We start from the raw sequence: 19,413 nt of genomic DNA, 5'->3' as shown, positions 1-19,413 counted from the left end.
TCAATATTATACAGTATGGCGGTATCGTGCGTCGTAACGTGTTTAATAATAATAACAATAATGTAATGGCATTACTATTTATTATTATTTAATATTTTAAAGGAAGCGTGGCGGGGCGCATGAGCGAATAAAAAAAAAAATGAGAGAAAAACCTTTACCTCACGTTTATATACAACAAACGCGGAAATGGGATTTTCCGGTAATTTCGTCGTTCATATTACGCGGTTGGCAATTTTCCACGAATTTGATGGCACAACGGGCCGAGCCCCTCACGCATCTTGTCCCGTTGCCAAATGTAATCCGCCGGCAAGAGCGGCGGTGGGGCGGCTGCAGAATATCTCACTCTATCTCCGTCCTCTCCCGCGGACCGTAAATCGTTTTGGCCCGATGTCTCTGTGATCTTTGTCTCCACTCGCACGGGAAAACCCGACTGCGTCCCATACATCCCATAGCGACCCCCACGCCACAATCACATCTTCTTTCTCTCTGTGCACTGTGAAGCCTCCCCACACGCCACAACGGGATGAGTATGCCTGTTCGTCCAACAGCACCACATTTCTTATAAATGTTATGTAATATAACCTCATCCCTATATGTATATCGCGTATATAACTTAATGTTATTATATAGATGCGCAATTTCATTTACAACACTTGCACACACTTTATACTCCCACACTCTCACCCTAGAAAATATAAACGGCGTGATACGTTATATTCATTATATTTATTATTACTTTTTTTTTCTTTAAAACATATTTCCGAGCGAGAGTATCGTCTCATTTGACGGTGGTTATATACGTCGAGTTTTAAATCTACGATATAAATGACCGTGTAGTGAACTGCAGATACGCTTCATTCGTTTCGACTCAAACACGATATATACAATATATATATATATATATATTATAATATTTGGTTATTATGCATAATAGTATAATATTATATACACATGCGGTTGGGCTCTGCACTATTAAAATAATATTCTGGGCGTGAAGATCGTTATTTCGAAAAGCGCCAAAAAGATTCAATCGTATACTACAGTTCTATAAATCTATGTATAAATACATACGCATAGTCTCGACGATGACGTCAAACCGTCAATGGCGGTAGATGTAAATCGAACTCGGTAAATGTCAGGGTAGGGACAGTGGTGGTGCGCGCGATGTGTATAAGTACACAACAATACAGTGAAATGGATTACGCGTATAAACATCTGTCAATTTCTCCCATTGGGCAAATGGTTTTTCCGTGTACCTATCGCTCGGCTGTTACTTTCGACTACACTATGTATACATTATATCACACGGAAGACGAGGACCACTCTCTGAAAACACGGCCGCTGCACCTCCCGCGCGTGTGTATTTAGTCTGTGATACGTGTTATTGCTAGTCAGCAAAATGTATAGTTTAATACTCATATAGTATTGGGTACGGGAAGAAGGAGCTGCCAAAATAATTATCACCAAAATCTTATTATACATTGTGTATAGGTATTTAAAGCGCGAGTTTGAGAGTGGGTAAATATGAGTGAGTTGTATGTATAATAGGTTGGTGAAAATCGTTCGTAAACGAGTAGGTAATATTATATGGTTCTCGCCACTGTTACCTTCCATCGGACGTCACGGTCATACACGGTCAAAACTATCCTGTGTATGGACGTGTAGTGATTAGTATTCACTAGAAATGAGCGGTCATCACGATGAAAGTATGATTTAAAAAACGTTTTAAACAACATTGTCATGGTAAAATTTAAATAGACAGGTATGTGAAATACGGGAACACCGGAAGACGTTTCAAACCACCTAACCCAACCAGATTGTATGAATAATAACGACTGAGATAATTATTACTCTATTACTATATTAGTATCTGCATATTATTACACGAAACTCACGAAGAAAAAAATAATTATTACCGGCATATAATAAAATACAATATAAGCTATAGATTAGTTAGTCTCGTGCGCGAATATAAAAATAATAATTATAGTAATAATATTACAACTTGGCCTCGCGTGTGCTCGCATATTGTACACGTGCAACGAGGTCGTGATTTATCTACGGTCCCCAGCTGATATATATATAATATGTATATACATATAATACCTACGTGGCACACACGTGAGTAGAGGTACCACAGGCGATGGTATATACCGTTTTCCCTAACGGCCACAAATCCATTTGACCAGAAAAGCGGTGTGCACGGTAGTAGTTATAAGGGACGATGGTTTTCGGCGTTCAGGCGAACGACGAGGGGGTGGACCGTAAAGGGGTAGGGGGCGAGCAGCTGCTAAGCCGTTGCGCTGAAAACGCACGCACACGCACAAAACACACGAGCGCGTAAAAAATAACCAGAATACACAAGAGCTCGCGCCCGGACGATTCTAAATAATGGCTTTAGGTTTGTTTCTTTTATTATTATGACTATCACTATTATTATTATTATTATTTCGTTTCGCCACTCCTGCACATTTGTTTACTTATATGTCTGACCCGTTATATTTTGTTGCTCGCTCTCTCTTGTCCATATGTCCGAGACAAAAGTATTACGCGTAATATTGAAAAACGGCGATTTCGTAATATTTTTTTCGCTTACATTTGGTCGCTTTGTAAGCGTTTCTGTCGCGCGCCAAAAAACGACGATATTTTATTGAATACACCGAAAAGAAAACGAAATTCGGACAGGCATACAGTGTGTGATAAGGGGCTATAGAGAGGGGTACGAAAAAAATAGGAAAACGACCGTACATATGATGACGCGACGGAAAGTAGAAAAACAAGTTGTATAAACGGATTTAGATGCGCAAGTTGTGGCGAGGAAAGCTATGTGTGTGTGTGTGTGTGTGTATGTATGTGCCATGTTGTAACGATCCCGCGTTGTGTCAACAACCTCTAATGGACTAATGTGCGTATGTGTATGCATACGAATACACTTTTCGTCATATCTGTGAAAACAAGAAGCGACTGTGATAATGGAGAACGCGTGTTCCAAAACAGAGTAGTTTCGGTCTTGTGTATATGTGTGTGTGAATGTACCGCGCGTCTATGTATTATATGGTACGTACGCTCTATCATCGCCGCCGACGGATTTCGACACGCAGACATCCACACACAGTAAAGCACTCGCACACATATTCATTTTACCGCCACAGCCGGTGATGGGTTTCCATTGTGTTTAATTGTTATTAACGCACACACGCAGTAAGACGGTTATCTCTAAAAAACAGACGACTGAAAAGGCTGGCGACTCTACCTATAATATACAGCAGCGACGACGACTCGTACAGCGGCGTGTGCGAGTATTTGAATAACGGCGACGGCGGCACATTCTCTATATACACGCACGCGCGACGTAATTAGCTAAATATTTCCACCAACTCTTTGCTTGGATATTATAATAATAGTGTATAATAATATTATATGCGCGCGCTTTGTTCAAACAATGCGAATACGACGTATACATTAATTAAATTCGTCCACACCGTTGGACTTAGAGGCTCGGAAAAAAAACAAATAAAAACAAACTTCACCGAGTCTTGTCTGGAATAAATAAGTAGAATGAATTAAAATATACATATATATGAATAAGACTAAGTACCTACCGCCGGAATGGTAAACTTTATTTCTGGTGTAGCGGGGTGAAGTAAAAAAAGAAAAAAGAAATTAAGTAATAATGGCCAAAAAGTATATAAATTAAAGAGCCGAAAATGAAATTATCGCAGCTGGAGGTTTCTGTGGGTAGAGGTAGAGGTGTGTGTAGATAGCTGCTATTTATTTGCCACCACCGCTCTAACCTAATTAAAACAATTTCTTGGCGGTGATTTTATTTTTCTCTCTTTCGTTGTATTATTACTATCTCCCTTTACGGGACTTAACGCATTCTATCAAACTGGCCGTTTGCCCGAACTTTTTTCCGACCGTCACGTGATTATTGGAGATAAGGATTATTTATAACATGATTTATAATGTAAAACGTATAATATTACACAACTGATTTTTCATGAAACGAAAAAAAAATGTAGTTTCAAAATGATATATCCATATTAATTAATACTGGTCGATTTCTGTGCAAAACTTCATTGAAATATAGGTACGCTTCATAAGTTTTATGTTTACGAGCAATCGAAATATTCCACTAAAGACTTTAATAATATAACCAACATAATAGTAATGGTTAATGCGCTTATTTCGGGAACTATATATAATATTATATGACATGTCCATTCGTAATAATACGTAGGCATTAAATTGTAGTGATACTCGTATGTATTATTATCAAATACGAAGTGCCCTCATTATTGGTAAATTAATTTATCAAAAATTACAACATAACATAATATTAAACGCTTGACCAAACTAGGATTTTAAACACGGATCACGTGTAGTACAATGATAATACCATAACATATATAATAATTTTGTTGAAAATATATTATTAAGTTGATCACGTTGACAAATCGTAGATTTATTTTCAAGAGTTTGCGCATATTGAGAACATACAGCCACAAAAGATATTGCCAAACATCATCACCACAACCATTCTCTTCTATCAATACATTATACACTCATGGTATTGAGTAAAAATGCAAATGAATTATAAAAATCGAAAAAATAAATTTCATCGAATGAACGGTGAACACTCAAAATATATATCATTATCATAGTTCATGGTTGAAAAAATAAAAATAGACATTTTTTTTTGATAATATTCGCGCTTCTCCCTGGAAAATATATAGCGTCTTCTTCCAAAATTTGTTAAAATTCAGTTTCTTCAAACCTTTAATAATTCACCACAATCAATCGAAAAGATGATAAAAATATGTCATCGTGTTTGATATTCGTTTGCTGTATTTTCGGCGAGAACAGTAACAAAACGAAATTGTTTTCAAGCATAAAATAATATTAATAATAATAGTAAATATATTATGTATAAGCTCAACGAGATTTAACGTGGGCTGCACAGCACAATAATATAATAGATAATATGCGTCTCGTACGGTTTTTGATAATAATAATAATGGTCATAATGTGCGGTTTCCGACCTAAAGCACCCCATAGGACATAACCAACCGGAGGCGCCCACAGTGGTTTCGACTGCGTTGACATTGAGCAAAAGCGCAAAGGAATATAATACACTAAAAACTCTTGTCATTTTGTTCACCCACGTGAAATTATCCAGCAACTATTTCGTTGTTTGACTTTCTCCTTGTTGTTTTCCCCGCGATTTTGAGGTTATTAGTAGAAGCAAAGACTTTTCCTCTCCTACGCGCTAAACGATTGGCATGAGGGTGGGATTGAGGATTGTGAGCGATGGGGTCGGTAAACCGGTGGTAGACGAGAAACATTAATAAGAAACAGCAGGTATGCCCCTTGTGTGTGACGTACGCCTTGGTAGAATGTAGGCGATATTTATGTGCTTGCCGCCCGCGGGTATTATATTATAGGTAGATATAGTTGTCTACAAACCAGCCGAATTCTTTTCCAACCCCACAACTACTTCCTCAATACACTTACATTTCCTCCTAATTGCCCCACTTCGATATTACGTTTCATTAGATTTCATTAACGATCTTATGGAACACGTATATATATATTATAAAATATATCTCACGACTTATTGCTTCACCAACAAAACGTGGACAGAATATATATATATATACATGTATATATACTTACTACATAAGCATACAACAAAGCGGTCAAAAATGTGAAATCCCACATGCCAATATAGTTGTATCGAGAAAAACAATTAATTCCACACCATCTCCAATAGAACTCCGCCGCGCTCCCAAACATATAATAATCGCACCCGTCGTAAAAATTGCGTATATGTAGTTATTATTACTATTATTGTTGTTCTGGTTTTCGTAAACTACCTATATACAAATATAGAGCTACCTATAATACTATAGAAAATGAAAATAATAATGGCTCTTTCGAAAAACAAATAAATTGTCGAAAAAGCGTCACGCGATTCATAATCAACATGACTTTTGAACTTGGAAAATGCAATACCTTGTTTTCTTTAATTACTTTATCAAATAGTTTTATTTTATTAATTACATACAACTGTAATTTATGTTCAAAATAAATATTTTAAAAGTTCAAAAATTGGTCAAATTTTTCTACAAAAAAAAAAAATAATAAAACATTTAAATGTATATAATATTTTCCTTGTGTACTTGATGATGAGATATTTAATACTCAAGAACTATGTGGCTATAATATTACTAGAATAGTGTTTAATTTTAATACATAAAATATAAAAAATGATGTTTTATTATAATATGATTTTCAATAACATTTTTAGTTGCCTTTTTATGATACTAAATTTAACAATTTGAATATACTACATCGCGATATGATTAGAAAAAGTATAAAATGTATTAAAAAGTTGTTCAAGACAGATAAAAATGGTTAGCGATCTTTTCTCATACTTCAATCTGTTACGAAAATGATAATACTAAATAAATACGAAAATAAAAGAATACCTTTGAAGGAATTTAAATAATCAATTTATTTGTGAAAAAAAGATAACTTCCATGACAACTATATCCTGTTTTATTGTTATTTTATTTTTAAACAGTAAAAATAAAAAAGCTTATTAACAATTCATAAGGTTTTAAACCTTTTGAAACCGTAAAACTTATTGATTATTTATTATTTACATTTCAAGTGATAAATTATATTCATACTCTATATTTGAAATTTTAACGTACAAAGAATAATAACAATATTAGGTATTAATTAGATTAGGTATAGAAATATTTTTCATTAGAAACGTGTGAATACCTTGATTTATTTAAACAATTATCCAAATTTAGATAAAAATGTCTCTGAATTTGATTATTAATTGCAAATTTATATTAGTAATAATAAATCATTTTATTAAAAATAATATATATAAATTATACATTGAAATTATAAAGTTTCTCTATTCTATCGTAATTATTGCGTCTTCAAGTCAGTCACTAACGAGGGAAGGCAGACTCCATTAAGTGTGGATAATTAACATTAGTGTAAACGAATCTATTAAAATGTTTGTTCTTACTAACAAAATCGCATGATTAAATTATATTAAACACGTCTTTATAAATTTATATATAATGTATAAAATATTACACGAAGACATTCGAAAATCGACGTATAATTTCTGGGAAAACCTAACGAACTATATAAAAAAACCTTTTCAAGTGTAAAATTAATCCTAACTATATTCGTTTATTTCATACGACACGAAATAATATTATTCATGTTATAATATAATTTATACTAGAACTATGAAACTCCATACCAACAACACATTTTCACTATTTTTTGAATATATTCAGTAAAATAGGTAAAATATGATTTTTTTTTTTATGTTTTTTGTTTGTCGGCAACAAAGCTGATTTGTTGTAATGTACGATTTATCTAAAAAAATAATAATAATAAATAAATAAATTATACATAACTCGATCGCCGTGCACGAGCACTTCTTTTTATTCACGGATAGCAGAAAAAACTGTGAAACACTCAACGTGTGCGCTGGATAAGAAAGTCGGTAAGAACAGCAGCGGTTTATGTGTAGGTGCAGCGGCAAGTGTGCCGGTAGAAGAGGGGCAACCGATGGAGATATTAATCACGGAAACAACACTGGTCGCACGTCGAAATATCTGTCGGGTATACATCGAGGATCGAGGATTGATTAATGGGAGCGGAATACGAAAATCTTTCGCGTTTTGTATGCCTGGCCCAGACGTAGCCTGTCAAATTATCGTCGAGGGCTTCCTTTTTGCAGTTGAAACGACGCTTTGTGTATAAGACAATCGTTTTCAATCGTTGCCCTTTCGTCTGCTCCGATAGTCCGATGTGCATTTATCTTATTTTTTCGTCTCCCCACCGCTTGCAATCACCGCTACCACCTCACCGTATCAATACTCCCCTCCACTGCTTGTAAAACCCACCCGTCGTACCTTTAACAGGATGAATTACGGATATTTCACTCAGATATAAAAAGGATAAGAATGGAGGAAATAAGGAAAAGAAAAAAACATAAATCTCTGATAGATAATTGATCTGCGGGGTTGGGAAGGGTTTTATGGTGCACTCGCTGTGTAATATAAAATACGTACTGAACGAGCTCGGGGTCTTGTTGAACAAATTTATGTTGAAAGGGCCACTTCATTTTAATCTACTATAAATCCACCCCTCTCACACGTGCAAGTTGCAAATACGTAGGTACTAATAGTGTATGCAGCAAATTGATATTGTCACTGCTACAAGTCAACTGTAAGTACCTAACCGTAATTGTTCTTTCGACGATACTAATTGACAAATTAGATAAGTAAGATAATTTATTTATAAAGATTTGATAAAAAATAATATTTTTACATATTAATTATAACGATGTAATTTACACTCGTTCGAAATTGTGTTTTCGCAGGCAATATATTATGTTATGTTATAGTCAAATATAAATTGATTTGATTTGATATTATATCATTAAATAATAAAATAAATAAAAATATGTAAACCATACATTTGGAAATAGCACAATATATTCAGAATAAATTCAAATCCATACAACAAACAGACAGTTTATTTGAAATGCTAAATTGTATTAACGAACTAGGATTAATTACTATTAAATTTAATTAATTTAATTCATATAGATGCATGCTATAGTTTGTACAAATTAAGTCTATAATACAAATATTATTAAAAAAAATTAATTATTATTCATTTTTATATTATACTGCCCCGTATTATTAAATAAAATAAATTTAAGTGAAACTACAATTGTACTATAAATGTAGGATTTAGTATAAACACTTTTCAACGAGTGAAATGATCAAATATAAAAACTGAATTTTATTGTGAAATTTCATGTTTCATAGGAATGAATCACTATAGTAACGAAAAAACGGGACAATCAATTTAACTAAAATATCATTGGACAACACTTCAGCCGTCAGTCAGTATATAATATATAGTAGCCAAAAAATAATATAAAATATTGTTTATCCTGTTCCCATATTACACTGCAACTCCGGGATGGAAAACGGTTAACATTCTCTATCATTGTAGGATTACACAATCACACTACATAAAACTATTGATATTATTGCATGGCCTCATGCAAGTAACTAAATACAAAACAAAAAAAAAAAAAAAAACGAAGCAATAGAAAATCGCAATAACATCACGCACAATATGGTAACACATATTACATAACACAAATTTCTATATGGTATTTTCTAATAGCAACCATTATATTTATCCAATAGAAATATTATATATTATATTATATAAATATTATTATCTTACATAATAAATTGGGCATTATATCGTATAACGTATGTTTGTTTTAAAACGATAAGCACGTCGTATTTAATATTGTATTATGCAGATAATAATTTTGATAGTAATTTTTCTACCGTAAATCAAGTAATACTGTAGAAATTACAAGCCATTTGAAAATGAATATATACTGAAAAGTAATGGTATTGAAAATTTGATATTTAATATTCATAAATGCCCTTCGGGAAACAAAACGAAGATAACAACCTATTTTTTCACTGTACCCGCTGTTCCACCAATGCGCTTTTTTAGTATCAGCGGCAGAAAACGAGAAGATGTTTCCCGTAAAAAGAAATTCAGCACAACCCTCCAACACTGCTGTAGGGTTACACATTCTGTATTTAGCTAACGTATATACGCATACACACACCGTATCGATTCCTATGGTTTTTACCAAAAGCGACCAATGCTTTAGGGGTGTGCAGCGCATCTTCTCTCTCTCACTCGCTATGACTGCTTCTCACTCTACCACACTACAGTTTATGGTTCGGAAAAAGTGAAGGAGAGCGGCACAGTAGCAAAGGCGGCAGCGGTGGAAGTGAAGCGTAGACCCCGGTCCCGTTGACAGCGGAAGACTAATGACCAGCCCGGGCTGTACTGTATCGCCCTCGCCGACGTTTTGCCATCGCGCGGATTGTCCCTCTAGCCACGATATATATTATATTATTATATACGTATACCGTGTCTTTTATATTAAAAAATAAAAATGCATTTATATTATTTTATTATTATTACTTATTATATTCGCCGCGTGCATTATGTTTATTGTTATTTTTCGTGTGACTATTATATTATTTCGCTCAAAACTTTTTTGGTTATCCCACGTCGCAATTTTTTATATTAATTTAATTTTGCACCAAACGCAGTTCAGTCAGTTATGATATTAATGTTATCTAAAAAGAGAGGCGACCAAAACATTATAGTAATATAAACGTCGTATACAGATATTATTATAATAGGTTTCCATTTAAAACTTAAATGTTTTAATAATAATAATAATAACCATAATTTATTATTTACGATAAAGAGAAAAAAACATAAAGAAAACATGTCACAACCGTGTTGTTAGACATAAAAACGTCGTTTCGTGCCAGAATAATTAAAAGCCTCCTATCGGGGTTAGTGTGTATACGAACTAATACGACGGTACAAGATTAAGGAGGGGACGAGCTAATTTTCCGGAGTGAAGCACCGAGATGGTTTAATCCTGAAAACAGGGCCGAAATTAAACCTTAAATCTAGCCAAATCTCGGTGAGTTTCTTAAGTATTTCCCCTTCCATCCACTGTATCTTGCTCATTCACTTACTCAATATTTCTCTCTCTTTTTTTAAAATCCTTCCTGCGTTTTCACTTACACAAATCTTCATTTTCGTATTTACGATCCGCAGACGAAAACGAATAGTGGAAATGGAAAAGTACTTATTCCAATTAAATGCGAAGCATACTGCCATTGCCAACGAAATCCATTCACACACGCAGTATAGGTACAATCACTTATATACTTATCAACGTGCTTTCCACAACTTGGATAATGGATATACATAACTTAAAAAAAAATCCAAACCGTTTAAATTCATATATTAATAATATATAATACACGTAAGACGTAAATATTTTTTTTTGCGTTTTAATATTCACTTTTATATTTTCATAATATATTAAATATAAATATAAAAATAAAAAATAAGAAGAAAATAAAACATATTGACTGGAAAAAATATAGATACACAAGTGTTGAGAATTAAATTGGCTCAGGATCGACTGAGGCGCTGAAATAAGATAATAACCAACGCACCCTAAGAATTATACGGCCTCGAGGATATTGCTTTTTCCTTAAAAAGGCCATTAACTCCGATCGAGTTCCTTTTATTTCAATCAGTAATTTATCGCCTATACACCCGGGCTACTACGTTTTCATCCCAAGAGCCAACGCCAAAATGTATAATCAACATAATTTATAGTGAATCACGAAAAAAAATAAAATAAAATAAAACAAATACTTATAATATTCTATTCTTTCACGGAAAAATAACTTTAAGGAATTTAAAAATTGATACTCAAACAAATAAAAAACAGTAAAATAAGTTCTCATAATTTTCACAAGGGGAAATTGTGTTTAAAAAATCAGATTAAATCGTAAGATTTTAGCCGATATTGAGTAAATTGAATTCATTTTAAACAACTTATTGTTGACTGAGTTTAAAGTTTTTAGGAGAAGGGTGATTTTCAATAAGTCAAAACTTTAAATCAAATGGTAAGGGAAAATGAACGAATACTTTTAAGAAAATAACATCAAAGTTTAAATTGACATATTTTACATATCAAGAGTTGACTAAGTTAGTATATTGAAACACTGGATATTATATTTTCTAGTTTTTCAAACGGGGAATAAAGAAAACTTTAAAGTACACATTCGTTATAGATTATCCCAAAGTAAATACAATTCCGGTTACTCAACACCAATTGTACCAATTTTCAACCTTATAAATTAAAAAAAAAAAAGTAAGGTTTAATTGTAAAATATAATAGTTATTCATAAAAAATATACGTACATCGGAAGAAATATAAATAATTCATATCATAAAAAAATAACACTATCGTTAAACGGTGTATAGATACGTAGAATCGCAAATATTTAATAGTCGAGTTTAATGAACTAAATTCATTTTTGCTCTCGAGTTCGTCGATATAGCTGCACGTCATCAGTTTATGAAAAATAGGCGGTGGACATTTTTATAAATTTGTGTGCTATTTGATGTGCAGCGTTCCAAGCCACCGTCAAGCAGTAGACGCCCACCCCACGAGGGTGAAAAATCTAACGTCATACACACGGATTTTCTTCTACTTCTATCTTTTTTCCCCTACTAGATCTTTTATATAAAGCGATGAGCATCGAGCGCGAAGACGGGTAGCTCCGTCATAATTCTTATAGGTGCTGGCGCCGCCCAAAGAAACGCTTCGTATAACATCCCTTAATAGGCATCCTTACGGCACGGCTCCCCTAGTATGCTCATTATTCAACCCCAGCCTTCAAAACGGAGAATGTCACACGCGTAAATGTACGTGAAGTTTGTGTGTGTGTGTGTGTGTGTGTGTGTGTGTGTGTGTGTGTGTGTGTGTGTGTGTGTGTGTGTGTGTGTGTGTGTGTGTGTGTGCGTAGGTGTATATTCGTTTTTTCTTTCCAACACCACGCCTGCACTATCACACGCGATGATTCAACCACTTCTTCTTATTCCACAGTAGCAAATATTATATTTTTTTCTCTCTCGCCGTATTTCTGCTCTTGTTGGCCAATAATCGGACGTGGTTGTGTAAATCTGACGATAAATCAAACGCACAACAAATTTGTCGGTAGACGTTTTTCCCTCCCATTTATTTTATTTTTTTTTCCCAAAACCTTTGCGGTGATAAAAAAAATATCATTTCTTGGATTTCTTTCTCAAAAAACAAAATATATATATATATATATATATATATATATTTATGAACGCTTAACGGGTAGCAATTTCTCTTGTCCCTATACCTGCCTACATACGATATAATAATAAGGGCTAGGAAATGTTACAAACTTACCTCTGTGTCGATTTGTTTGTTTGTCGAACATTAACATCGCGTCTTCAATCTGAAACACAAACACAGATAAGATAAACACGGAGAAACAATATAATAAATATTTTGGTGTAATCTTATACAAAACATGTGTATTGCAATGACGGGAGTTTTAGTATTTACAAAATTCGATAGGTTCATTACATATTCTTTGCATTTCAGAGCGATTACAAGCACGCAACTGGCTGTTAAATAATATAATACGATAATTTACAGTCGCGTAGACTGAGTAATATAATAAAAAACCGGGTATTTTTTATGGTCGTATTTCTCAGCTCTATATTTTTATATGGTTATTATTGCATTAATATTTATACATAATATTATGCTATAATATTTTGTACAGGTGTTCCATTTCTCTATATATTATCATCTGATCGATTGAATTTTTTTTTTAAACGTGTGTGCTCGTGTGTTCTGTGGATACCTGATAACGATTTTCACTAAAGTAGTAGCTACTTACATAGGTGTATTTTACACGAAATATAAATGGAAATAAACAAATCAATTACGGAATATATTGATATTTTATCTAATATTTATCTACAAAACACAGGAAATATTCAGCAAATACGAGTATAAAGCCTCTATTTGTATTGTAAGACTAGTATTTTACCTATTATAAAAAATGCCTTCGATTGAACTAACGTTAAAAATAATACTAGGTATATCAATTTTCAATATTATAAAATATAAACGATTGAAATTCTTAAATATAATATTCATACTTTTTCCGTTTTAATTTTTAACTTACTATTTCAACAAATACAAAATTATAACACGATTTTAAATTGTATTTCGTATTATAAGTATATTAATGCAAAAAAATGTATTTATATGTAACTCGAAACCGATTCGTTCATGACTAGACAGTAAACTCGATATTATGAAGATAATACATCGCTCACTAGAGAGCCGTTCACAGTAATTGGTTAATGGATGAGATCCTAAATAAGCGGTAGACAAATAAGGTTACAAAAGTGCCCCAACTAATAAATCACGACCGTGACGCCACCAAGTTTATTAACGAACCGGGTGAAGAGGAATGGAAGAATAAAATACAACATTTTACAAAGTTCGATGACATAAAATCATTCACATGATAATAATATTATATTATATAACGTTAAGTTTTATTTCACTCGATGAATTACCAACCATCCGCAACAGCTTTCACAACATTTTTATATAGCGAGAAGCGCTGTAGCAGTTCCGACTGGCAGGGTTGTCAAACAGTATCTATTTTCAAGAATGCGTGACGCCAAAAAATAACGCTTAAAAGTTTAAGGGGAAGGCGAGAATTAAATGCCAAATAGCGTGAGATACCATAAACATCTATATAATATATTGTATTATATAAGAACTTTTGGCCTCCACTAAAAGGTTAAGTGAAACGAGTCAAAAACTTCCGAAAAGCCTCGTGCTCAGGAGAAGCGATGAGATAGTAGGGAAAAAATATATCTAACGTCATCACTGAAATCAAAAGAAGAAAAAAAAATAATATAAATACAAGAGGAAAAATGCATACAGCTCTCTAGCCTTCCGAGTGAATTCGAGTGTGCGGCATAGAAGCTGTGGTGGACGATGGCGCCAAAAGTCTCCACTGACCCCCCGACTTTTTGGTTGAAGGGAAGAAAAAAAATATAAAACTTTATAATAAATGTTTGTTTTGGTAAACTTTGAATGTGTGACTATATTCATTCAACCGTTCGATTTTTCGGCCCCATCCCACCGTTGGTACATGACTTTAGCTTCGTTGGCCGACCGATGACGATTAAATTAAACTACTGACACATTATTTGTAGGACAACCAATTTTTATTCAATATAATATACAGTAAATTTGATTCAGAACAATATATTGTAATATATAATTATTTTTTTATTTCTTTTAATATCAGAAAATATTACTGGGCGTTTAGACTTTAGCTTAATATTTATCGATTTATTTTTTTTATTTTCAAAGAAAAATATCCAGTACTATACTATGCGATTATTATTCATAAAATCCAATTGCTAGAGGTGCTTTTGATAACACATTATTTATTACAAAGAAATTATTTTCATTTAAAGTACGGTCCTCGTTTAATGCCGAGGGGTATTCATTTTTTTATTTTCATAATTCACACTAATACGCTTGCAGACGATAGGTACTAGAGAAAAGTTGTTTAACTTTTAAAATTTATTGGTTTAATTTTCTTAAGAGGATGTAAATCGTAACTTCCAGTGCGATTTAGGAACTTTAAAAATATAATGTATAGAGAGTGAGCGTATAACTTTGCATTTCGCAGCCAGTTAAAATCTAAATAATTTAAGAAATAACATATACAAAAGTCACTTCATAACTATACTGGGTAGTGTTATTCAATTGTTTTATATGATAACTTAAAATCTGCTATAGAGATATTTAAAGAAACTAATAACGTGTAATTATGTATAGTACACGAGGAATTTTAATATAAATAAATATAAGCTAAGAAGAAAAAAAGTATCATGTACTGTATCAAGCAGCCTACAATAAAAATGTACAATTAATAAAAACATAGTGCTTGAAATATTAATACAATTTTAAATATTTTAATCAAATTAATTAGTTTATAGTTTATACGTGCAATCGAATATTACAAATATCTACAAATGTTTGTGGATATTGTATTTAAACTTTTTTGTATGAAATAAAACGTCTATCGAAATGGTCTATTAAAATTCAACTCTTATATAACAGCATTAATATATTAATAGTTATAAAAAATATAATTATTCATTTTTATTATAATTGTTAGTGTTTAATAATAACAACAACACTTTATCCCAACGGGTATACTGACATTTTTAAATTTAATCTTTATCAGCCAATAATATTGAGGATATGTATAGAGAAACAATAACAACGCAAATATATTAAAAACATCAACAAAGAAGAGCAGATTAAATATACATCTGTACATAATATCAAGAATTATAAAAAACGATGTACATAGTTACTTTTAACATGATCATGTACCTAATAACTTATAGTATAAGATTATCTATACAACTGAAAATCGTAAGTCATCACAAAATAAGAATAATAAAACGGTGAAAAACCTAAAAGGAAAAAAATGTCCAATAAAAATTATTGTATGCTATTTAATTAATTAATGATAATAGTTTTATATTAATAAATATACGATTTTTAAATATAAATACATCATTCAGAATTTTACTATGTGATTATCATTGTTTACAAAATACACGCATGAATATTTATATTATTATACTTCCAACATCCAATTTACTAGGTATCTATAATCCCTGTAATATGAAAATACATCTTATAATTCTCAAATGCAATTTTATATAGAAACATAAATTATACTTTCCTTATTTAACCTATCTAAGAGCGTCAACATTTTCTCATTTCACCCAAGTTCAGTAAATCTACATTCAACTTAGAGCATTATATGATAAATTCTGTATCCTACCCCTAGTAACCTACGGTAGCAAATATTTCCTGCTCCCTCGAGAATAGCGTGTAAATTTATTAAGTGTGGGTAGTTATTACTTTCAATTGAAAACACACAGCTTATAGTTAGTTATATAATATAATTGAATATTTTAGAGATTCTCCAAGGACACCGGGATAGTCTTCACGAAATTTTATGAAACTAGAAATTATCTCTTCCGTACTGTGAACACATTTTTCGTCCCTCTTATATTCACTAAACAATGATTATATTTTTTCCTCTCTTGTTTTTTTTCAACATTATTTTTCTACTGGAAAACAAAGGAAATCCGGTCTCCAAAGTTCCTGACGCCAGTTACTCGCCGTGCCCCGAAAACGTTATCATTCAGTTTCCGTGCCATTGAGCCGATTTTATTGTGCTCGGTGGTATCAGTATTTTACCACCTCTGTTCTTACTCAAACTGCTTAATGTTCCCTATAGGTCAAACTACAAGACTCGTTTAAAGAGTAAGAAAAAGAAACGAAAAACGGTGTATGAAAAACCTTTATGAGTGTGAAAACTTTATCAACGATGAATAAAATGTTTTTTTTCTCACCCAGAATTTCAATTCCTAACTCATCTGCTACTGGTACCAAGCCAAATTCTAAAATGGTGTGAAATTGTGGGTAGACTAAAGGATGGCGATAGTAGTAACAAAAGTTGGTGTATACAAAGTTTTGACCCCTCCCCTGCCACACGCAATAAGAAAACCGCATTGGCACTTGGGGACTAAGTACTTGTGTCGACGCCATTAATTTCCGACGTATACGTATATAATATGTTTAGAGATACCCTTACAGATTATAATCACCATAGAAATTTGGGAAAGAGCTATCAATATTTACTATTAACTTTTTTAGAGGGGACGTTATGGAGGTGAGGGTAGTTTGGGTCACACAAAGTTATATCGCCAATTAAATAAACGTGCGCTCTACTACCCTCACATCGTTTATCGTCCGACCCTTTGGACACGTTTAGAATAAACACATACATATACATACATACATACATACATATAAACAGTTTTTGTCTGATGTAAAACCGTTCAAAATTCGAAATTCAGCGCTTTCCCTCTCTCGCCAGATCAAAAAGTCGTTTCTTTTGGACTACGCTACTGGACTTAACGACCTGCTCAAGTATATTTGAGTCCTAACGAAAATACAAATGAATTTTGTCATTTGCATACATGTAACCTAATTATGCATACTACAGAGGAGGATCTCCGAACAAAAGCAATATGTTACATACCCATTTTACAATGAGTATTCAAATGAACATTAAAACAAACTGCATAAAAATAAACATTTAAATAAAGACATTTTTAATATAATATGGTTTTATGTAAAGATAAATTATTTTTTGAGCTATGGCTATAATATTTTTTTGACAACATTTCGACTAAAATAAAAAATTATTATATAATGTACCTACTGACAACATATTAATACACTTTTTTTATTTTTCAACTAGTCTTCCTATTTCATATTTGATTCTCATATATTTTTTATTATAAAAAATGATAGAAATAATAAACGAATCGTAAAGTTTGAGTTTTGGTAAGATTATTTACTTAAATGTTTAATGAAGGTTACCCAATACGTTATATTCTATAAATAAACTACCTATCATTTAAAATGTAGAAAAGTTAATATAATGGTAATAATGAAACTTCACAAATTTGTCAAATTATTTCAAAATATAATTCAATTAATTAAGTCTAACACTTTTCTTTTACTATAATACATTATTATTATTAATGATTATTGTTCACGCACGTAATTCCATGTATTTCAGAATAATTAACTAGGCCTTCGGAACAGTTTTACGGGTCGTTGTGTCAAAGGAATACTTTTAAGTTATGAGTTTTTGAAAGTTACACAATGGAAAAAACTCCATGGCGATAAGTTTATAATACAAATATATCGGGTTATTCGAAGAAATAAAATAAATAATAATAATACATATAACTACTATAAGTAGTCAAGAAACAAATTTTATGCTAAGCCAGACTTTTGATACGATTTTGTTTGTTTAAGGACAACAAAAACTATTGCGTGTCCGTTTTCTACCAAGGGAGCATACCTACGTAGTTATTTTTAACTGGCTTATATTTGCTATTTCTATTGTATTTCATTTCTGCCAACAAGTTATCACCAAACTATAATATACCTTCAGTTTTCCCAAAGCGATACCCTTCTCTGAAAAAATGGCAAAAGCAAAACAAAAGCAGTAGAAATCAGTAATAATCAAACGCGTTTTTACAACAGAAAATACCATGAAACGAAATCGACGTTTTTTTCACCCTTTTTCATAAATAATTGCATGTCATCGTCGAGAATTACTGCCATCTTGTGTAAATAATTTCTCCTGGTCAAATCACTTCCAATTCCATAAAATGTTTTCGGTAGTATAGTAACGTGTTGTGCTATTAACTATGTATATATTATATTTTAATTTTGGCAATATAAATAGTATAACATTATAATTTAATAATTACGTATGTTTATAAAAATGTATGGTCTAGTCACCAGACTTTGGTGTAATTATTAAACAAAATATATAAAATACAATACGATGGAGGAGAAGTATGAATTATGTTTTTTTTATATTTGTTTAACTAAGTGTTTAATATAAAATAATTATTTTCATAAATATACCAGAAATACTACACAATATTCAATCCAACTGTAGAGACAGTCGTTTCTACAGTTTATTGAACTGCGCACACCTCTACAATATTATGATGTTCGGTTGACCTGAATGTTATTTAGAAATAACGACACTTTATCTATATGCGTGTCTATAACAGCAAAGAAGCCTTATTGTTATTATTCGACCCCTGAATTGTTTATATATTATTATATGTTTTGTATTGCTTTATTTATTATTTTGCACCAGCATGGATTCCGCTTTAACTCTCAGAATTAAAAAAATCCTACCAGTCAACGACTGACTACTACGTAAACTTTTACATCAC

At 32.1% G+C, this 19,413-nt stretch overlaps 1 protein-coding gene across 10 annotated transcripts in view; it reads right to left on the bottom strand.

Moving 5' to 3' along the window:
• LOC132919374 (RNA-binding protein Musashi homolog Rbp6) overlaps positions 1 to 19,413 on the bottom strand; it is a 376,780-nt gene that overhangs the window by 66,179 nt on the left and 291,188 nt on the right. For all 10 annotated transcript variants that reach the window (XM_060980942.1, XM_060980943.1, XM_060980946.1 and 7 more), the window contains one exon: positions 12,917 to 12,965. In XM_060980942.1, the coding sequence (XP_060836925.1) occupies positions 12,917 to 12,965 (49 nt within the window). The remainder of the gene's footprint in view (positions 1 to 12,916; positions 12,966 to 19,413) is intronic.

This window comes from Rhopalosiphum padi, chromosome 2 (assembly GCF_020882245.1).
Source record: "Rhopalosiphum padi isolate XX-2018 chromosome 2, ASM2088224v1, whole genome shotgun sequence".
NCBI classification, from domain to species: domain Eukaryota; kingdom Metazoa; phylum Arthropoda; class Insecta; order Hemiptera; family Aphididae; genus Rhopalosiphum; species Rhopalosiphum padi.
Note: the sequence above shows the minus strand (reverse complement) of the source record. Positions and strands in the feature narration are given on the sequence as shown.